The following is an 18,548-nucleotide window of genomic DNA, read 5'->3' on the forward strand; positions in this document are numbered from 1 at the left end:
GGGAGACAGTTGGGAAATGCACATGTAATCTCCATGCCTGTTTCTAATACTGACCAGGAGAAAAATCAAGAAAGAGAATACAGCAATGGAGAAAGGAACAGCAGTGGGTAGGCAAATGGACATGGATGCTCGAGGGGTGAGTGTGGATGCTGAATGTCAGTGTATAGGGGGTGAGTGTGGATGCTGAATGGGTGAGGGTGGGTGCTGAATGTCAGTGTACAGGGGGTGAGTGTAAATGCTGAAGGGGTGAGGGGCGAGATTGGCTGCTGAATGTCTGTGCATCCGATGAAGTGAGCTGTAGCTCACGAAAGCTTATGCTCAAATAAATTGGTTAGTCTAAGGGGCCACAAGTACTCCTTTTCTTTGTGCAGGGGGGTTGAGCTTGCCCCTTGGCTATGGGGCTCCTAGGTGAAACCGTATGGTGCAGTCTATGCCCTTCTGTAAGCAGGGCCTTCGGGTTTTCCTTCACCCTGAGGCCAGCCCTCGTCTCTATGGTAACAGAAAGGCGGGAGAGGAGACAGAGAACTTTCACTCGTCGATCACCTGACCTGGCTTAACGGTCACGTGATCCCGTCTCCATCACCGCCATTTTGAAGCAGTGTTCCCAGGGAGGGGGGGGAAGCCTTCAGCGACGCCGGTCCGAGAGAATCCAGGCGACGTGGCGGGGAGCGGCCTGTCCCGCGGAGGTCCCGGCAGGTACCGTGTGTGCAACGGGGCGCGGGAGGGAAGGAGGAGGCGGCGGCAGCAGAGCGCCAGGAAGCGGAGCCCATGTGCATATCCTGGAACCCTCCCCCCGGCTCAGACTTTGGGCTCCCCCGCGACCACCTCCTGCGGCACGGCGCAGGGCCCCCGTCCGTCTCCCACAGACCCCGCTCCCTTCTCTCACCCCCGGAGAAAACTCTCTTCCCCCAGCGCCCCTGCGGTGTAACTGGGGTCATCACCGCCCGCCTCGGCCTCCGCCTGCTGCCCCTGGGGGGTCTTGGCGCCCGCGCCCCGTACTGGGGTGCATTCGCGCCCTTGCTTCCTACGTAACGCCCAGCGCTCTCCTTGCCCCTTCCCCTTAGCGCAACCGAGGGTTCACACACCTCACGCAGCCTGGACGGGGTTTTCTGCCCTGAGCGGCTTCTTGTGCCTCTTCTCTCCCTATCCCAGAGATGGGTTTGCTGCATGAATGACGGGCGGTGACTAAGCTGGACAGGAGGTTGCATGAGGTCTGACTGTAGGAGAGGAAGGTTGATAAATAATTGTCTAAATGGGGAGGTTTGCAAGAGTCCCTGGCAGGGTAGATATGCCTCCAACCACCCCCACGTTACCATCCCCTTCTACCGTGATGGGGTTTTGAGGGGGAAAACAAGCCTCCGGTTGTTTCAGCAGCCCCTGCGGGGGAGGAGAGAGCAACCAGATGCTGAAACCAAAGTGCAGTTGAGGTAATAATCTTAATGTACCAAATCTGATTCATTTTAGTTCCAGTCAGTTATTTTGAAATGCAGGAGTAGGAAAACCAAACTGGTGCTTGACTTCAGCCCCCCTCCCCTTTGGAGAGGGAGTGATATGAGAAGCCTGTCATGTAGGGTTACCATATTTCAGATTCCCAAAAAGAGGACACTGAAGGGGCAGGGAGAGCTGGAGAGGGTACCTGTAGCAGGGGCGCTCACTGGAAGTAGAGGATAGTGTCGCTCCCTGTGTAGCTGGTACATGCCCAGGAAGCAGCAACAGCCATCAGTCAGCACCTCCCAGGGCTTGAGTGATTAGGATCTGGCAGCTGTTTTTGCAGAGAAATGGACCAATCAGCTGTCAGTGTAGGAGCAGAACCAATTGGAAAATGGACCAATCAGGGCTCTTTTTAAGCTGCAGCATCTGCTCTGCAAAAATCCAGGACATTTCCTGTTGTATGAAAAATCCAGGCAGTCAGTGGATGGAAGCTCAAAAAAGAGGCAATGTCCAGGAAAACCTGGATGTATGGTAACTCTGTGAGATCTAACTTTTCTCAGCTGTTGTGTTGATATCAGCCTCAAGGATTTTGCTATGTCAATAGCTTTGGTTTCTGAAAATTAAGTAATAAAACCAATAGTAAAAGTGAAATTCTGATGATAAAGTTTTCCTGCTCATGGGATTTGTAAAGGCTGTTGTGATAGCTTTTGCTTTACATTATTGTGTAAAACAATAGTTGGCCTTCCCTAGCCCTAACTTTCATTTCAAATGCCCTTAAGTTAGTCATGCCTTTTGAAATACGCACTTCACTCATGTATATTTCACTACTTCAATCTGGAGAAATTTCCCATAGGTCTAAATCCTGCAAATGGGCAGTGGGAGTAGTTCCTTGACTTTAACTGGGCTACATGCAGAGTACGGGTCCACACTAATAGATCTGATTACAAGATTGGGGCTTTTCTCTTGTCTAAGTGTTACTGATGCAGTAATTAAAGTTTGAACTTTTTTGTTTTTCAATTTTTAAAAATAAAAATAGTCTCTTCAATATCACTCTACTGCAAAACAGAATCTAGAATAAAACTTTTTCTTTCTAGGCTCAGCTTGTAAATATAGTAAGCAACAGTAACTTTTGCTGTCCAAAGATGTAGAAGAATCACAGATGTTTGAATTTTTTACTTTCGTTGCAGATATCTAAGATCACTATAATTTGAAAAAGATTAGAGAAAAATATCATCTTTCAGTTTGACAGCGTGATGTGTAAAATAATAATTTCTCCTGTATGGAACTTTTCCTTTATGTTTCTATGCTTCAATCACACAAAGGTAGAAAAACATTTTCCTAGTAGGAAATAAAACAAACTGCAGACCCACAAAAATTAGCTGGAGTACTTAAGGGAAGGCATAGTACTTAAAACTCTTTTTAAATCACCCTTAGAAATTGACTGTTTTTCAAGTTGACATCATCCCTCAGTGTATTTTTGAATTCTGAAAGAGATCTTGCACTATGCATAGATAGTATTTGCTTATTCTGCACTAATAGTTGTGGCACCTGTTAAGGTCAATGTGAGCCAAACATCTAAGCATGATATTATACTAAAAACACTGTTGAAATTGCTTTATTCAGATTATAAGTATTACTAAAAAAAAATCCAATCTACATTTTTAATGAACAGAAGGCAAGCCATTGTATCAACTTTTATTCTCATATTATCACTATTACTGCAACTTGAAGTGAAGACACTTGTAATGGCAGTCATTTCTGTGGTTTCCAAGCTTTAGGTGAAAAGGATGTATTTGTGCTTGTAGTTATTCAACAAAATGAAATTCATTTTATGCCAACTGAACAATCAAAAATGAAAGTAGAAAATGCAAAGTATACTTATTCTGTTTCATGATGGAATAATTGACATTTTTTCAGTTTAACAGTAACTGTCTACAGATACATTATCACATTGATTTCTATTACCAAAAAGATACTGAATTTGCATTACATAATCTGTCCACATGATGTTCTTTTGTCCTATATAAAAGTTTTCTAAGACATCATAACTGTACTTTCAGCCTACATTTTCTGCCACTTCAGTGGGGCTCTGCACAGAATTTACCTACATAGATCTGATTGAAGGCTCAGGGCCTTAAATTGTTTTGTAATTACTAAGGAATCTAATGAGTCTGGGTTTTTAAGATAACTTTTTTATCTTTTAAAAATGAGTTATTTTGAATTAAGTGGCTAAAACTCATCAAATTATGTGTGGTTTCAGTACTTAAACATTTTTCAAATCTAGTGTTGATAATAATATAGAAAAGATCATTCTGGTTTGTCCTAATAATTCACATTTTATGTGATACCCTGAATATTTACTTCATAGCCGGGTTTAATTACTTTATGGATGAATGGAAGTCACACTGCAAATTTCCTTACCTTAATTATATTTGATATTGTGATCCTCCTGTAATATCTGACATGGCCTGAACTCGGCATACATGCTTCTAGTAAATAAGAACTTAAATCTTTATAGAACTTAAAGGTTTAGAAAATGCTACTATTTAAATAAAATGACTTAAAGACAAAAATAGTCTTATTTTTGAAAGGTCGGTGTCTTCCTGTATCTGCAGAAAATTAGAAACTCTTCTCCACATCCTCTTGTGAGTCTCTCAACTTCAGTATTTTTACAATAGAAAAAACATAACTGCATTTTAAATAAACTAATTCAATGCCAAAATAAACTGAAGGGGAAGTATCTCTGCTTAGCATTTCTGTGGGGATTGGTGTTACGACCTATACAATTGAAATACTTCAAGGAAAAAGTTTGTAGCTGTTGTCAGGGAGATAAATTCATATAGCAAGTACCTGAATACAATAATAGTATCTTGTTTGGGACAATCTGCTCTCTTATTTTTTTTCTTTTACTGCTCATCTACTATGATAATGTGTGCAAATAAAAGTTACATTTTGTTTATTTCTCTGTAAAACTTTCTTACAAAGCAAATATAAAAAAAACAACAACCCCCAAACCCTACAAAGGTTGTGGTCCTGCAAACATTTAATCCATGCTTAACTTTAATCCTGGAAGTAGTCCTACTGAAATCATTTGGAAAATACCTCCAAGCTGTGAAATTCACACTTATTTTAATTTATTTAATCAAATTGACTTTTCTTCTGTACTGAAGGGAGGGCAAGGGGAAATTGAGTTGTGATAGTAGAATCCAAGATTTAGCATGGAGAAAACTTTTCATCTGAGTTAAATAAATCCTCAAATTAATATATGTAAAACCTTTTAAAATAAAGAAGTACTACTACAGACCTTAACCATATATTGGCTGTAACATGTAACTACCATTGACCGCAGTGCAGAGTACCGTATGTATTTCCCTTTTTGACAGATCAAATAAAAATCCATATGTGTTCAGAAACACATACCAAGATAAGAAATATACATATGTCCACTACAGAATGAGGAAAAATATTGGAACAAAACTGTAGTCTAGCTTTTTAAAAAAAAAAAAAAAAAAAACATATTCTATAACTAAGACTTTTTCTCAGAAAGATTCTTATAATGTAAGGGAAAGGAATGTGCAAGCGAACTGTAGCATTGGCTACAATAAAGGTACTAAAAAAGTTACAAAATGTGTTTTTGCCCCAACACAGCAGAGAAGTGCTTGTGAAAGGAAGCTAGTTTTCCCATGTGTTGCACAAAAACAATTTTTTTTTTTGTAATTTTAGTTTACTTACCATTACTGTCGCCAATGCTAAGGTTGGCTTAGTTTCCCTCTGAGTGTATCACAGTGAACTGCAGCAAAAAGTTCAATTTCAAACCAGAAATCTTACAGACAGCTGCAGTGGCACAGGAGCCAGCAAACAGAGCTGTAAACAGGGGAGTTTGAGTGGGAGTTTGCCAGGGGAGTTTGGGGGGAAGACTAAGAGAGCCAGGCAGAGGAACAGACAGGCTATGAAGGGAGTGTGTCGTGGTCTAGCAGTGTTTTCATGCTTGTTGGGGGTTTGTTTTGCTGTGAGTGGGGGTGTTTTGGTTTGGTTTGTGTTTCCTGGATGAACAGGACTTAGGTGAAAAGGCTGTCAAGGTTCCTCCCCCACTCTGAACTCTAGGGTACAGATGTGGGGACCTGCATGAAAACCTCCTAAGCTTACTTTTACCAGCTTAGGTTAAAACTTCCCCAAGGTACAAATTAATTTTATCCTTTGTCCTTGGAATATCCACTGCCACCACCAAACTCTAACTGGGTTTACTAGGAAAAGTAGTTTGGACACATATTTCCCCCCAAAATCCTCCCAACCCTTGCACCCCACTTCCTGGGAAAGGTTTGTTAAAAATCCTCACCAATTTGCATAGGTGACCACAGACCCAAACCCTTGGATCTGAGAACAATGAAAAAACATTCGGTTTTCTTACAAGAAGACTTTTAATAGAAATAGAAGTAAAGGAATCACCTCTGTAAAATCAGGATGGTAGATACCTTACAGGGTAATTAGATTCAAAACATAGAGAATCCCTCTAGGCAAAACCTTAAGTTACAAAAAAGACACAAAGACAGAAATAGTCATTCTATTCAGCACAGTTCTTTTCTCAGCCATTTAAAGAAATCATAATCTAACACATACCTAGCTAAATTACATACTAAAAGTTCTAAGACTCCATTCCTGTTCTATCCCCGGCAAAAGCAGCATACCGACAGACACAGACCCTTTGTTTCTCTCCCTCCTCCCAGCTTTTGAAAGTATCTTGTCTCCTCATTGGTCATTTTGGTCAGATGCCAGCGAGGTTACCTTTAGCTTCTTAACCCTTTACAGGTGAGAGGATTTTTCCTCTGGCCAGGAGGGATTTTAAAGGGGTTTACCGTTCCCTTTATATTTATGACAAAGGCTATGACAGATACAGAGGCAGCAGTGGTAGTGACCTAAGCAGTGGAAGACACATTGAAGATGACTGGATGTGGAAGCTGCGGCATGTAAATGATCCTGGAGGGGGTACCTGTGAAGAGTTTAGTCTGCATGAAGTGCCGTCTGATCGAGCTGATGGAAGAAAAGATCTGAGAATTGGAGATGAAGGTGGAAACTCTGCTTGAGTTTAGAAGGGGGTTCAAGCAGATGATGGAGCAAAGACATGAGGAGGCTGAAGGGAAAAGCTCAGACTTGCAGATGGAAGCAGGACCAAAGAACTCTGAGGGGAGACTGCTGGGTGAGGAAAGTGGACAGTGGAAGCATGTGACTAAGAGAACCAGGAAGAGGAAAAGACGGGCTAGTGAAGAAGAAATAGAGCTCAGGAACAGGTTTGCGGAGTTGGAAAATGAAGAAGGGGCACAGCAGGTAGGTCACTGAAGGTGAGAGGGCAAGGAAGAAGAGAAGAGCAGCGAGTCCTATAGGATGAGGGGAAGAGTCAGTGGAGATAACATCACCAAATATGAGCCCCAGGAGGATACGGGATGGGTTGCAGAGGATTGCAAGAGACAATAGGAATCAAGAGGACTTGCAGCCAGAGGGAACAGGGGATAGACCAGAGAATCACACCATCACCAGGAAAAGGCAGGTCTACGTGATTGGGGAATCCTTACTGATAAGAGTAGACAGGCCTGTAACCAGAACTGATCCAGAGAACAGAACGGTGTGCTGTCTGCCAGGTGCTAAGATACTGGATGAGGACCTGAGGCTGAAGAGGATCCTAACGGGAGTGGGAAAGAATCCACTGATTGTCCTTCATGTGGGAATAAATGATACGGCTAGATTCTCGCTGGAACGTATCAAGGGAGACTATGCCAGGCTGGGGAAGACGCTTAAGGAAATCGAGGCTCAGGTGATCTTCAGTGGGATTCTGCCTGTTCCTACAGAAGGGCAACAAAGGTGTGAAAAGATTATGATGATCAACAGATGGCTCAGGCAGTGGTGCTATAAGGAGGGCTTTGGGATGTATGGCCCCTGGGAAGCATTCATGGACAGAAGACTGTTCTCTCTAGGATGGACTTCACCTGAGCATGGAGGGAAATAGACTTCTAGGATGGAGGCTGGCACAACTGACTAAGAGAGCATTAAACTCGGAATTTGGGGGAGATGGTTGGGAGATGTCCAGGTAATCTCCATGCCAGATTTTAACATTGAGAGGGAAGAAAACGAAGTAAGAAAGGATACAGCCATGGGTAGGAGAATGGACATAAGAAGGAAGGGTAGTGTAGATACCAGTCTAATAGGTGATACGGGCGGTAGAATGTCTGTGCCTACTTAGGTAAAGAATGTGAGCGAAGCCAAACAGCAAAAATTAAGATGTTTGTACACTAATGCAAGGAGCCTAGATAACAAAATGGAGGAACTAGAGCTACTGGTGCAGGAAGTGAAACCAGATATTATAGGGATAACAGAAACACGGTTGAATAGTAGTCATGACTGGAGTTACAGGTATTGAAGGGTATGTGCTGTTTAGGAAAGACAGAAATGAAGGCAAAGGTGGTGGAGTAGCATTGTATATCTGTGATGAGGTAGACTGTAAAGAAATAAGAAGTGATGAAATGGATAAGACAGAGTCTGTCTGGGCAAAAATCACATTGGGGAAGAAAGCTACTAGAGCCTCCACTAGGATAGTACTTGGGGTGTGCTGTAGAGCACTGGGATACGATTTGGATATGGATAGAGACCTCTTTAATGTTCTTAATGAAGTAAATACTAATGGGAATTGTGTGATCATGGGAGACTTTAACTTCACAGATATAGACTGGAGGACAAGTGCTAGTAATAATAATAGGGCTCAGATTTTCCTGGATGCGATAGCTGATGGATTCCTTCACCAAGTAGCTGCTGAACCAACAAGAGGGGATGCCATTTTAGATTTGGTTTTGGTGAGTAGTGAGGACCTCATAGAAGAAATCGTTATAGGGCACAATCTTGGTTTGAACGATCATGAGCTAATTCAGTTCAAACTGAATGGAAGGATAAACAAAAATAGATCTGTGATGAGGGTTTTTGATTTCAAAAGGGCTAACTTTAAAAAATTAAGGAAATTAGGGAAGTGGATTGGACTGAAGAACTTGTGGATCTAAAGGCAAAGGAGGCTGGAATTCCTTCAAGTCAAGGTTGCAGAAACTATCAGAAGCCTGCATCCCAAGAAAGGGGAAAAATCCCATAGGCAGGAGTTGTGGACCAAGGTGGATGAGCAAGCATCTCAGAGAGGTGATTAAGAAAAAGCAGAAAAGCAGAAAGCCTACAAGGAGTGGAAGATGAGAGGGATCAGCAAGGAAAGCTACCTTACTGAGGTCAGAACATGTAGGGATAAAGTGAGAAAGGCCAAAAGCCATGTAGAGTTGGACCTTGCAAAGGGAATTAAAACCAATAGTAAAAGGTTCTATCGGCATACAAATAAGAAGAAAACAAAGAAAGAAGAAGTGGGACCGCTAAACACTGAAGATGGAGTGAAGGTTAAGGATAATTTGGGCATGGCCCAATATCTAAACAAATACTTTGCCTCAGTCTTTAATGAGGAGTTTAGGGATAATGGTAGGATGACAAATAGGAATGAGGATATGGAGGTAGATATTACCACATCCGAGGTAGAAGCCAAACGTGAACAGCTTAATGGGACTAAATCGGGGGGCGCAGATAATCTTCATCCAAGAACATTAAAGGAACTGGCACATGAAATTGCAAGCCCATAAGCAAGAATTTTTAATGAATCTGTAAACTCAGGGATTGTACTGTATGACTGGAGAATTGTTAACATAGTTTGTATTTTTAAGAAAGGGGGGGAAACGTGTTCTGGGTAACTACAGGCCTGTTAGTTTGACATCTGTAGTATGAAAGGTCTTGGAAAAAATTTTGAAGGAGAAAGTAGTTAAGGACTTTGAGGTCAGTGGTAATTGGGACAAAATACAACATGGTTTTACAAAAGGTAGATCATGCCAAACCAACCTGATCTCCTTCTTTGAGAAGGTAACACATTTTTTTTAGATAAAGGAAATGCGGTGGATCTAATTTACCTGTATTTCAGAAAGGCATTTGATACGGTTCCACATGGGGAATTATTAGCTAAATTGGAAAAGATGGGGATCAATATGAAAACTGAAAGGTGGATAAGGAACTGGTTAAAGGTGAGACTACAACAGGTCATACTGAAAGGTGAACTGTCAGGCTGGAGGGAGGTTACTAGTGGAGTTCCTCAGGGATCGGTTTTAGAACCAATCTTATTTAATCTTTTTATTATTGACCTTGGCACAAAAAGTGGGAATGTACTAATAAAGTTTGCAGATGACACGAAGCTGGGAGATATTGCCAATACAGAGAAGGACCAGGATATCATACTGGAAGATCTGGATAACTTAGTAAACTGGAGTAATAGTAATAGGATGAAATTTAATAATGAAAAGTGCAAGGTCATGCATTTAGGGATTAATAACAAATTTTTTGTTATAAACTGGGGACACATCACTTGGAAATAACAGAGGAGGAGAAGGACCTCTGAGTATTGGTTGATCCCAGGATGACTATGAGCCGCCAATGTGATATGGCCGTGAAAAAAAGCTAATGCAGTCTTGGGATGCATCAGGCGAGGTATTTCCAGTAGAGATAATGAGGTGTTAGTACTATTATACAAGGCACTTGTGAGACCTCATCTGGAATATTGTTTGCAGTTCTGGTCTCCCATGTTTAAGAAGGATGAATTCAAACTGGAACAGGTACAGAGAAGGGCTGCTAGGATGATCCGAGGAATGGAAAACCTGTCTTATGAAAGGAGACTTATCATAAATATAAAGGGAAGGGTAAACCCCTTTAAAATCCCTCCTGGCCAGAGGAAAAAAATCCTCTCACCTGTAAAGGGTTAAGAAGCTAAAGGTAACCTCACTGGCACCTGACCAAAATGACCAATGAGGAGACAAGATACTTTCAAAAGCTGGGAGGAGGGAGAGAAACAAAAGGTCTGTGTGTCTGTCTATACGCTGTTTCTGCCAGGGATAGACCAGGAATGGAGTCTTAGAACTTTTAGTAAGTAATCTAGCTAGGTATGTGTTAGATTATGATTTCTTTAAATGGCTGAGAAAAGAATTGTGCTGAATAGAATAACTATTTCTGTCTGTGTATCTTTTTTGTAACTTAAGGTTTTGCCTAGAGGGGTTCTCTATGTTTTGAATCTAATTACCCTGTAAGGTATCTACCATCCTGATTTTACAGGGGAGATTTCTTTATTTCTATTTACTTCTATTTCTATTAAAAGTCTTCTTGTAAGAAAACTGAATGCTTTTTCATTTGTTCTCAGATCCAAGGGTTTGGGTCTGTGGTCACCTATGCAAATTGGTGAGGCTTTTTATCCAACATTTCCCTGGAAAGGGGGGGTGCAAGTATTGGGAGGATTGTTCATTGTTCTTAAGATCCAAGGGTCTGAGTCTGTAGTCACCTAGGCAAATTGGTGAGGCTTTTTACCAAACCTTGTCCAGAAAGTGGGGTGCAAGGTTTTGGGAAGTATTTTGGGGGGAAAGACATGTCCAAACAGCTCTTCCCCAGTAACCAGTATTTGTTTGGTGGTGGTAGCGGCCAATCCAAGGACAAAGGGTGGAATATTTTGTACCTTGGGGAAGTTTTGACCTAAGCTGGTAAAGAGAAGCTTAGGAAGTTTTTCATGCAGGTCCCCACATCTGTACCCTAGCGTTCAGAGTGGGGAAGGAACCTTGACAAGACTCAAAGAGCTTGGCTTGTTTATCCTAACCAAAAGAAGGCTGAGGGGAGATATAATTGCTCTCTATGAATATATCCGAGATATAAATACCGGGGAGGGAGAGGAATTATTTAAGCTCAGTACCAATGTGGACACAAGAACAAATGGATATAAACTGGCCGTCAGGAAGTTTAGATTTGAAATTAGACAAAGGTTTCTAACCATCGGAGGAGTGAAGTTCTGGAATAGCCTTCCAAGGGGAGCAGTGGAGGCAAAAGACATATCTGGCTTCAAGACTAACCTTGATAAATTTATGGAGGGGATGGTATGATGGGATAGCTTAATTTTGGCAATTAATTGATCTTTGACTATTAACAGTAAATATGACCAATGGCCTGTGATTGGACGTTAGATGGGGTGGGATCTGAGTTACTACAGAGAATTCTTTCCTGGGTGTCTGGCTGGTGAGTCTTGCCCACATATTCAGGGTTTAGCAGATCACCACATTTGGGGTCGGGAAGGAATTTTCCTCCAGGGCAGATTGGCAGAAGCCCTGGGGGTTTTTCGCCTTCTTCTGCTGCGTGGGGCACGGGTCACTTGCTGGAGGATACTCTGCACCTTGAAGTCTTTAAACCACGATTTGAGGACTTCAATAGCTCAGACGTACGTCAGGGGTTTGCTACAGGAGTGGGTGGGTGAGATTCTGTGGTCTGCATTGTGCAGGAGGTCAGACTAAAGTCTATGATTCTATACTTGAATTAATATTCTCAATTTACCATTATAGTGCTACTGCACTATACTTCAGTGATTCTTATCTGCATATCACCCATTGTCTTTCCCCCTTAATGTTGACTATCTACCCCTGGATATGTGAAGAGCCGGAGTGGTATTTTTCTCAAATTTCCTGAGGTGTGAACCTACAGCAGAACTTTTGTGTACCTGTAGTTACATCAGAAGAACTGGCATGAACAAACTATTGAGCTATTTGTCTCTTTCAGTTATATTGAAGCAATGTTTCCTACGCACTACGTGGGGATAGAAGCTGATTCTTCATTATAAAGTCTTCACCTTTGTTTTGTTCTCCTATATGATTTAAAAAAAAAGTCCTCTGGTTCATATTTGAGATCTGTAAATAGAATATTTAAAATTCAGTACACATAATTTGAAAATGCTTCTTTTTAGTTCTACTAACTGTATCCTCTGCAAATAAATTTCTGCAGCCTCATGTTAATTCAGCACAGGATGCGGTTATTACTGTCTCTCATGAACACAAACCATCTTCCCCAGTTCTAACTACCAGCCTAATGTTGTGGTGCTATGTGCTATTCGTTCTGTTCTTAAACTAAAAAGCTCAATCCAATTTCTGCAATTGACTGAAAATACTATTACTACATGAGTAACTTGTTTGACAAGTTCTAAGCCCCAAATAATTGGATACCTTTATTTAAAGACACTTCAACTGACTTGTAGTGTGGTCCTATTCTAAGAAGTTGCTATGCAAAAATGGCACCATATTACCTGCTCCTTGTGTTTACTTAGAATCATGCCTACTGTCTTTAGCAAGAAAATTAAGCTTATACTGTTTTTTATTCCTATTAGAGCCAATCTTTTCCTCCTTTTATGTCAGAAATGTGTATTGAGTATAATTAATTGGAAGATACTGGTACCCCAATTTCACAGGTGTAACTGAAGGTTTAATTTGACCTAAAGAACTTTTATTTTAGGAGAAAATAATGAGAATAAAAGAATCCAGGCTGAGTTTGGAGGACTGCCAGTTAACAGAAACACATTTCTAATTTTAAATTGAGCATGTTTACTGTGGAACTCCAAAACGTTTTTCAGTTACTTTTCAGAGAAGAACTCCACGTTAAGTGTAATATTATAAACATGATGCTGCATTAAATTCCCTTCTAGGTTTTTTCCCCCAGTCAATAATCTCAAACCGTGTTTGTGCTTAAATATGGCCACTATTTTAACCTCTGACCATACCACATTATGGTCTGTGGTTTATGGTTAATGTTTTTTAAAGGAAGTAAAAAGGGAAACAATTATTGCCTTAGCTTCCAGAACAATACAGTTCTTAAAACACAAAAAGTGATTGTTCAGAAATGCTCACTACCAGTAGAACTTTACAGTTCAGCGAATATTGCCTTGCTATCTTAGAAAATTAGTCTTGTGCTGAGAAATATGCTTTTTTTACATTTGCACTATCTTAATGAATAAAGCCATAGCAAAATTATTAATGCAGGTAATGCTTAGTAGAATCATTTCATGCTGAAATTTTAGTTATATTCTGAAGTGTTTTGTTACAAACCTACATTCACTTCAGAAGACTTCATCTGATCAGTAGAAACTGTACTTGATACACTTAGTATTTAAAAAGTAGGTCTTCATGCCATAGTGAAACTTGCTTTTTGAATTTAAATGTGCTGAATTCATTTAAAATCAGTATCTTTAGGTAGGGTTTCTAGTGTTCAGATGGTGGTGATCATGGTGGGGAAATAGACAATATCCACAACAATACAAGCCAACTTACCCATGAAAATTATTAGCTCACTATGCCACTCCAGACCTTTGTAGTTTGAGGCATTCAGATGTAGGCTAACATGAAAAGGTGCTACAAATACTCTGTCAAAATGTAACTATGTGTTAGGGGGCTTATTCCTTCACCCACTTACTTCCCTGATCCTTCTCGCATGAACAGAGAGCAACAATACCCGAAGTCCAAAGGTGCAAACAATTCGATGTTTATTGGGGTGAACTTCCAGCAAGCATGATTCCAGTTTCCTTCCTTAGTGTCCCCCTTCCCAGCTCTGACACCACAGAGCCTTACACCTGTGTCCCTGTTCCCATTCCTGCCCTTAGCCAAACATGATTCCAATTTCCTTACCCCCATTCCCTGTTCCCACTTCCACCTTTAGCAAAACACGATTCCAATTTTCCCACCCCAATTCCCTGTTCCCATTTCCCCTCCCCACACGCACCCACTCACTTCCTGACTGACTGCAGACTATATAGTAAAACTTGAGATCTGCTTAGCTGTACCTTAACTAATCATTTTCCTGAAATTAAACTAACCAATCCTAACATATTGTAACATGATTATGTAACCAATTCTATCCCACCACCTTAATTAGTTTACACCCAGCAAAATTAATTACAGCAGACAGAAACAATCACAGAACCAGACAGAGATTATACAGACAAACAATAGCAAAGTGGGAACTATAATGACAAAACAATACAGAAGTGAGGATTTCACATCCCAGCTATTGATAAGTGAGTTCTTGCCAGATAGGATGCTATCAAACTAAGTTTCTTTTTACATCTTCTAGGCACTTCCCTTTCTCCGGAGGTGACAGGCATTATCAGGACAGGAGAATATTCCTAACAGCCCAATAGCACCTTCTTTCAATGTGACTAGTTTGGAATGTGAGGATGTGACCGGTCGCTTTCCAGTTTATGGCTGCCTCTGTTGCTTAGCCAAAGGCCTTAGCCTAAGAACAGGGCCTCAGACGGTCACAGAAAGAGAAGTACACCGGCAGGCAATGGTTTTGATTCTTTCTTTTATACCTCTATAACTAGCCAAGAATACACCTAAATTCTTCGAGTACAGGCCTTTACAGACAGGCCTGAATATCTATATCCTAACACTATGGTATCCAAAATGCTGTGTATATAAGGCCTTCCAGATTTCTGATTTTCTATGGTCTAAAACTGGAAGACTTTATTATTAGAATATTAATAATTTAGGCTACCATTTTTAGTAGAATTGGGAAGTTAAATATTTAATCAGTAGTGACTACAAATTTCTGTCTTTGTGCTTGTTAAGTAAGCTAATGTTTCATTTCATAATATTTTTTCAGATATTATGGAAGAGGGAAGCAGTATTGCAGTATTGGTGCCAAATATTGTGGAACAGGAAGCTGTACTGATTTCTGAAACGGTCATTGGCTCAACACTAGAAAGCAGTGAAGATCATAGAAAATGTAAAACTGATCCTCTAATCCATGTTATCCAAAAATTAAGCAAGATAGTAGAAAGTGAGAAGTCACAGAGATGCCTTTTAATAGGGAAAAAACGTTCCCATCCTAATACTTCTACACCATCTTTTGAAACACAAGATCTTTGTGAGATCCCAGCTAAAACAATGGAACTGCCCGTTATTGGCATTAAAAAGACTGATGAGCTACAAGCAGATTATGTAACCAATTGTCTTCCACAAAGTAAAAGAAAGGTTATATGCTACCAGTGTGGCCTATGTAAATTTCTATCACCATCTCTTTCTATACTACAAGAACATATAAAACAACATGGTCAACAGAATGAAATTATATTAATGTGCTCAGAATGCCACTTTGCTTCTAAAAACCAAGAAGAACTTGAAGTTCATGTCAGAATTCACCATGAGAATGATGGCAAAAACCAGCCAAATGTGCAACAATGTGTAAATCTCTCAGCTTCATCTTTGCAAGGGCCAGCGGAAGGAAGTGTCAAAGCAGGCACTGATCAGGCAGTAAATCTGGACTGTAAAGGCATAACTCGGTCTACTCCTATAGCTGAAATGGGTGGGAGAAAATGGTATACTTATGAGCAGTATGGCATGTATCGGTGCTTAATTTGTAGCTACACTTGTGGTCAGCAAAGAATGTTAAAAACACATGCATGGAAACATGCAGGTGAGGTTGACTGTTCTTATCCTATATTTGAAGAAGAAAATGAGCCTGCTATCTTGTCAGATGCAACTGTAACTCATACACCTCATAGTGTGGATACAATTGTTCTCTCTCTAGAAAATAATGAACTAGACATCCATAGTGACCATTCTCTTCAACTCCAGATTTGTAGCTCTGAGCAACTGTCATGTAAATCTCCACAGGTGGTAGAAAATGGAAAAGAGGAGGAGGTCCTAAGTCAATCAACAGCCCTTTCCCCTACTGGAGAACCGTTAGAGGAAACCATATCGGATACAGATACAGAGCAAGATAATTTGATAACTGATAGCCTACTTTCATCAGCACAGAAAATCATTAACTGTAGCCCAAATAAGAAAGGTCATGTTAATGTAATAGTAGAGCGCTTGCCAAGTGCTGAAGAAACTGTTTTACAAAAACCTTTCTTAATGAACACTGACATTGAAGCTGAGAAAAAATTATTCTCAGAGGAGTCCCAGGTTGTGTGTGAAGGACCTGGTGAAGTTTATCACTCAGATGAAATTGAAGAAGTAATAATAGGATGGAGCAATACTGAGAAGAAAGATAATGATTTAATCTCTAATAAAGGCATAGCAGCTGATGAAAATGCCCCTCCTGTGCGAAGAAGAACAAATTCGGAATCTCTGAGACTGCACTCGTTAGCTGCAGAAGCTCTTGTTACAATGCCTATCAGAGCTGCAGAACTAACAAGATCCAGCTTTAGGGCCTTCGCTGCGGTAAACTCTTTAGATGCAGATACAGGACAAAGACAGTCGGATGGCGCTTGTGCAGCCCATTCTAAAATGGTATCACTTAAAAACACTCCAGAGGGATTAACTAGTTTAAACCAAAGTGACTGTGCAATAATGGAGCTACAGAAGGACAAACCAGAGCTATCAGAAGCACCAATTAAAATGGGCATTAGTATGTCGCTGCTCACAGTAATTGAAAAATTGAGAGAGAGGACAGATCAGAATGCTTCTGATGATGACATTTTGAAAGAATTACAGGACAATGCACAATGCCAACCTGTGAATGACATGAACATGCCAGGAAGTAACCTGGTAGAGTACATACCTAATGTAGATCGACCATACCGCTGTCGCCTATGCCATTATAGCAGTGGCAATAAGGGCTACATAAAACAACACTTGAGAGTCCATCGTCAAAGGCAACCATATCAGTGTCCTATTTGTGAGCATATAGCTGACAATAGTAAAGATTTAGAAAGCCACATGATCAACCACTGCAAAACCAGAATGTATCAATGCAAGCAATGTGAAGAATCCTTTCATTATAAGGTGAAGTTATTTCCTTTGCATCTGTCTAGAATAGCAGTTTAACTGTTTGCTACTAATTAACTGTTTTATTACTTTCTTTTAATTAAACTAAGTTAACCACAGGAATTATCAAAGTATGGCACCTTGGCTGCAATGTCATTACAAATGGAAACTATTAGAACTACTCTTGTACTACTGTATTCTTGCAACCTCAAGTTATTTACTTTTACGTGTCCTCTGTTTCTTTGTGAAAAATATTACATTTTCAGTGAGAGTCATCATAGTGACCCATTAATGCCCTACTTCTGGCCTGTTAACCTGTAGCAATAACAGGAGGGAATGGAAGCATTAGGAGGGGATAGTCTAGATAACCTAATAGGTCAGAACTTCAAAGTGGACTCAAACATGACCCCTCATTGGGGGTGGGTGCAAAACCAGAGATGGTTCTTCTAGAACAAGGTTTCTCAAATTCATTGCACTACAACCCCCTTCTGACAACAACAATTACTACATGACCCCAGGAGTGGAGACTGAGCTCGCCCAAGCCCTGCTGCCCCAGGCGGGGGGCCTGTAACCTGAGCCCTGCCACCCAGGACTGCAGCTGTTGGGCTTCGGTCCTGGGTGGTGCGGCTTTGGCCCCAGCAAGTCTAAGTCAGCCCTGGTGACTCCATTAAAATAGGGTCCCGACCCACAGTTTGAGAACAGCTGTTCTAGAAACTTTAGCCGAGAAAAATCTGCTGAGTGATAAAAATTTCTTTATTGCTGCTTCATGGAACAGATGTTATGCAGGGGACCAAATCTGAAAAATTACAGTCCAGAGCTGAATACTGTGCCACGGTCACAGTTTTAGCCTCTCATTAGTGTTGCAGGATGATGCATTTATATGTGAATTTAGTGCTTATGAAAAGATATCAATAGCACTGGTAACTGTAGTCTTTCAGTCATTCACACAATTGGGACCAGCACAGGCAATGGCAGTGCAAACTTGCCCACTTGTCCTGTTCAATCTTAATTTGGGAGGACAACGTTTAGATTAAAGTAAGTCACCTCCATAGTTGATGAGAATTTTTGTCATGGCCAGTAGAAGGTGGAATGACATCTTTCATCTAAGCCTCTGGATAATCACCAGAAAACGTAGGCACTACTGATCTGGTCCACATTTGAACATGTGAATTAGAACTGATTGCTTCTTTATCCTATTACCAATAACCTGAGCTACCCAGTCCTCTTTTCTCCTATTTTCCTCCTATCCCCATCCCCCTCATTTCACTGAGAAGACATTTTTCCTATTAGGATTTTATTATTCTTTGAGAGTTTCAGTATATTACTATATTATATCTGAATGTGAAGAAAAGTTTAATCTTAAAATTATTTTACATTTAGAAGAACAGGAAGTTACTTCAACAGGTCACTTTTTTCTAATGATCGATTTTGCTTTTTTAAAAAAAAACTTCTTGCTATTTAATATCTGTCAGATATCTAATGTCTACTCTTTAAAAC

General features: G+C 40.6%; 1 protein-coding gene and 1 long non-coding RNA gene across 8 annotated transcripts in view; one reads left to right on the plus strand and one right to left on the minus strand.

Moving 5' to 3' along the window:
* LOC144272694 (uncharacterized) overlaps nt 1–1,176 on the minus strand; it is a 144,862-nt gene extending 143,686 nt beyond the window's left edge. For 3 of the 4 annotated variants that reach the window (XR_013347632.1, XR_013347631.1, XR_013347634.1), the window contains exon 1: nt 1,086–1,176. This is a non-coding gene — a long non-coding RNA (uncharacterized LOC144272694). The remainder of the gene's footprint in view (nt 1–1,085) is intronic. The other variant, XR_013347633.1, reaches the window with a different exon arrangement.
* ZNF507 (zinc finger protein 507) overlaps nt 611–18,548 on the plus strand; it is a 49,146-nt gene continuing 31,208 nt past the window's right edge. For all 4 annotated transcript variants that reach the window (XM_077830968.1, XM_077830969.1, XM_077830971.1 and 1 more), the window contains exons 1-2: nt 611–696; nt 14,941–17,069. In XM_077830968.1, the coding sequence (XP_077687094.1) occupies nt 14,946–17,069 (2,124 nt within the window). In that variant the 5' untranslated portion in view covers nt 611–696; nt 14,941–14,945. The remainder of the gene's footprint in view (nt 697–14,940; nt 17,070–18,548) is intronic.

This window comes from Eretmochelys imbricata, chromosome 12 (assembly GCF_965152235.1).
Source record: "Eretmochelys imbricata isolate rEreImb1 chromosome 12, rEreImb1.hap1, whole genome shotgun sequence".
Lineage (NCBI taxonomy): Eukaryota > Metazoa > Chordata > Testudines > Cheloniidae > Eretmochelys > Eretmochelys imbricata.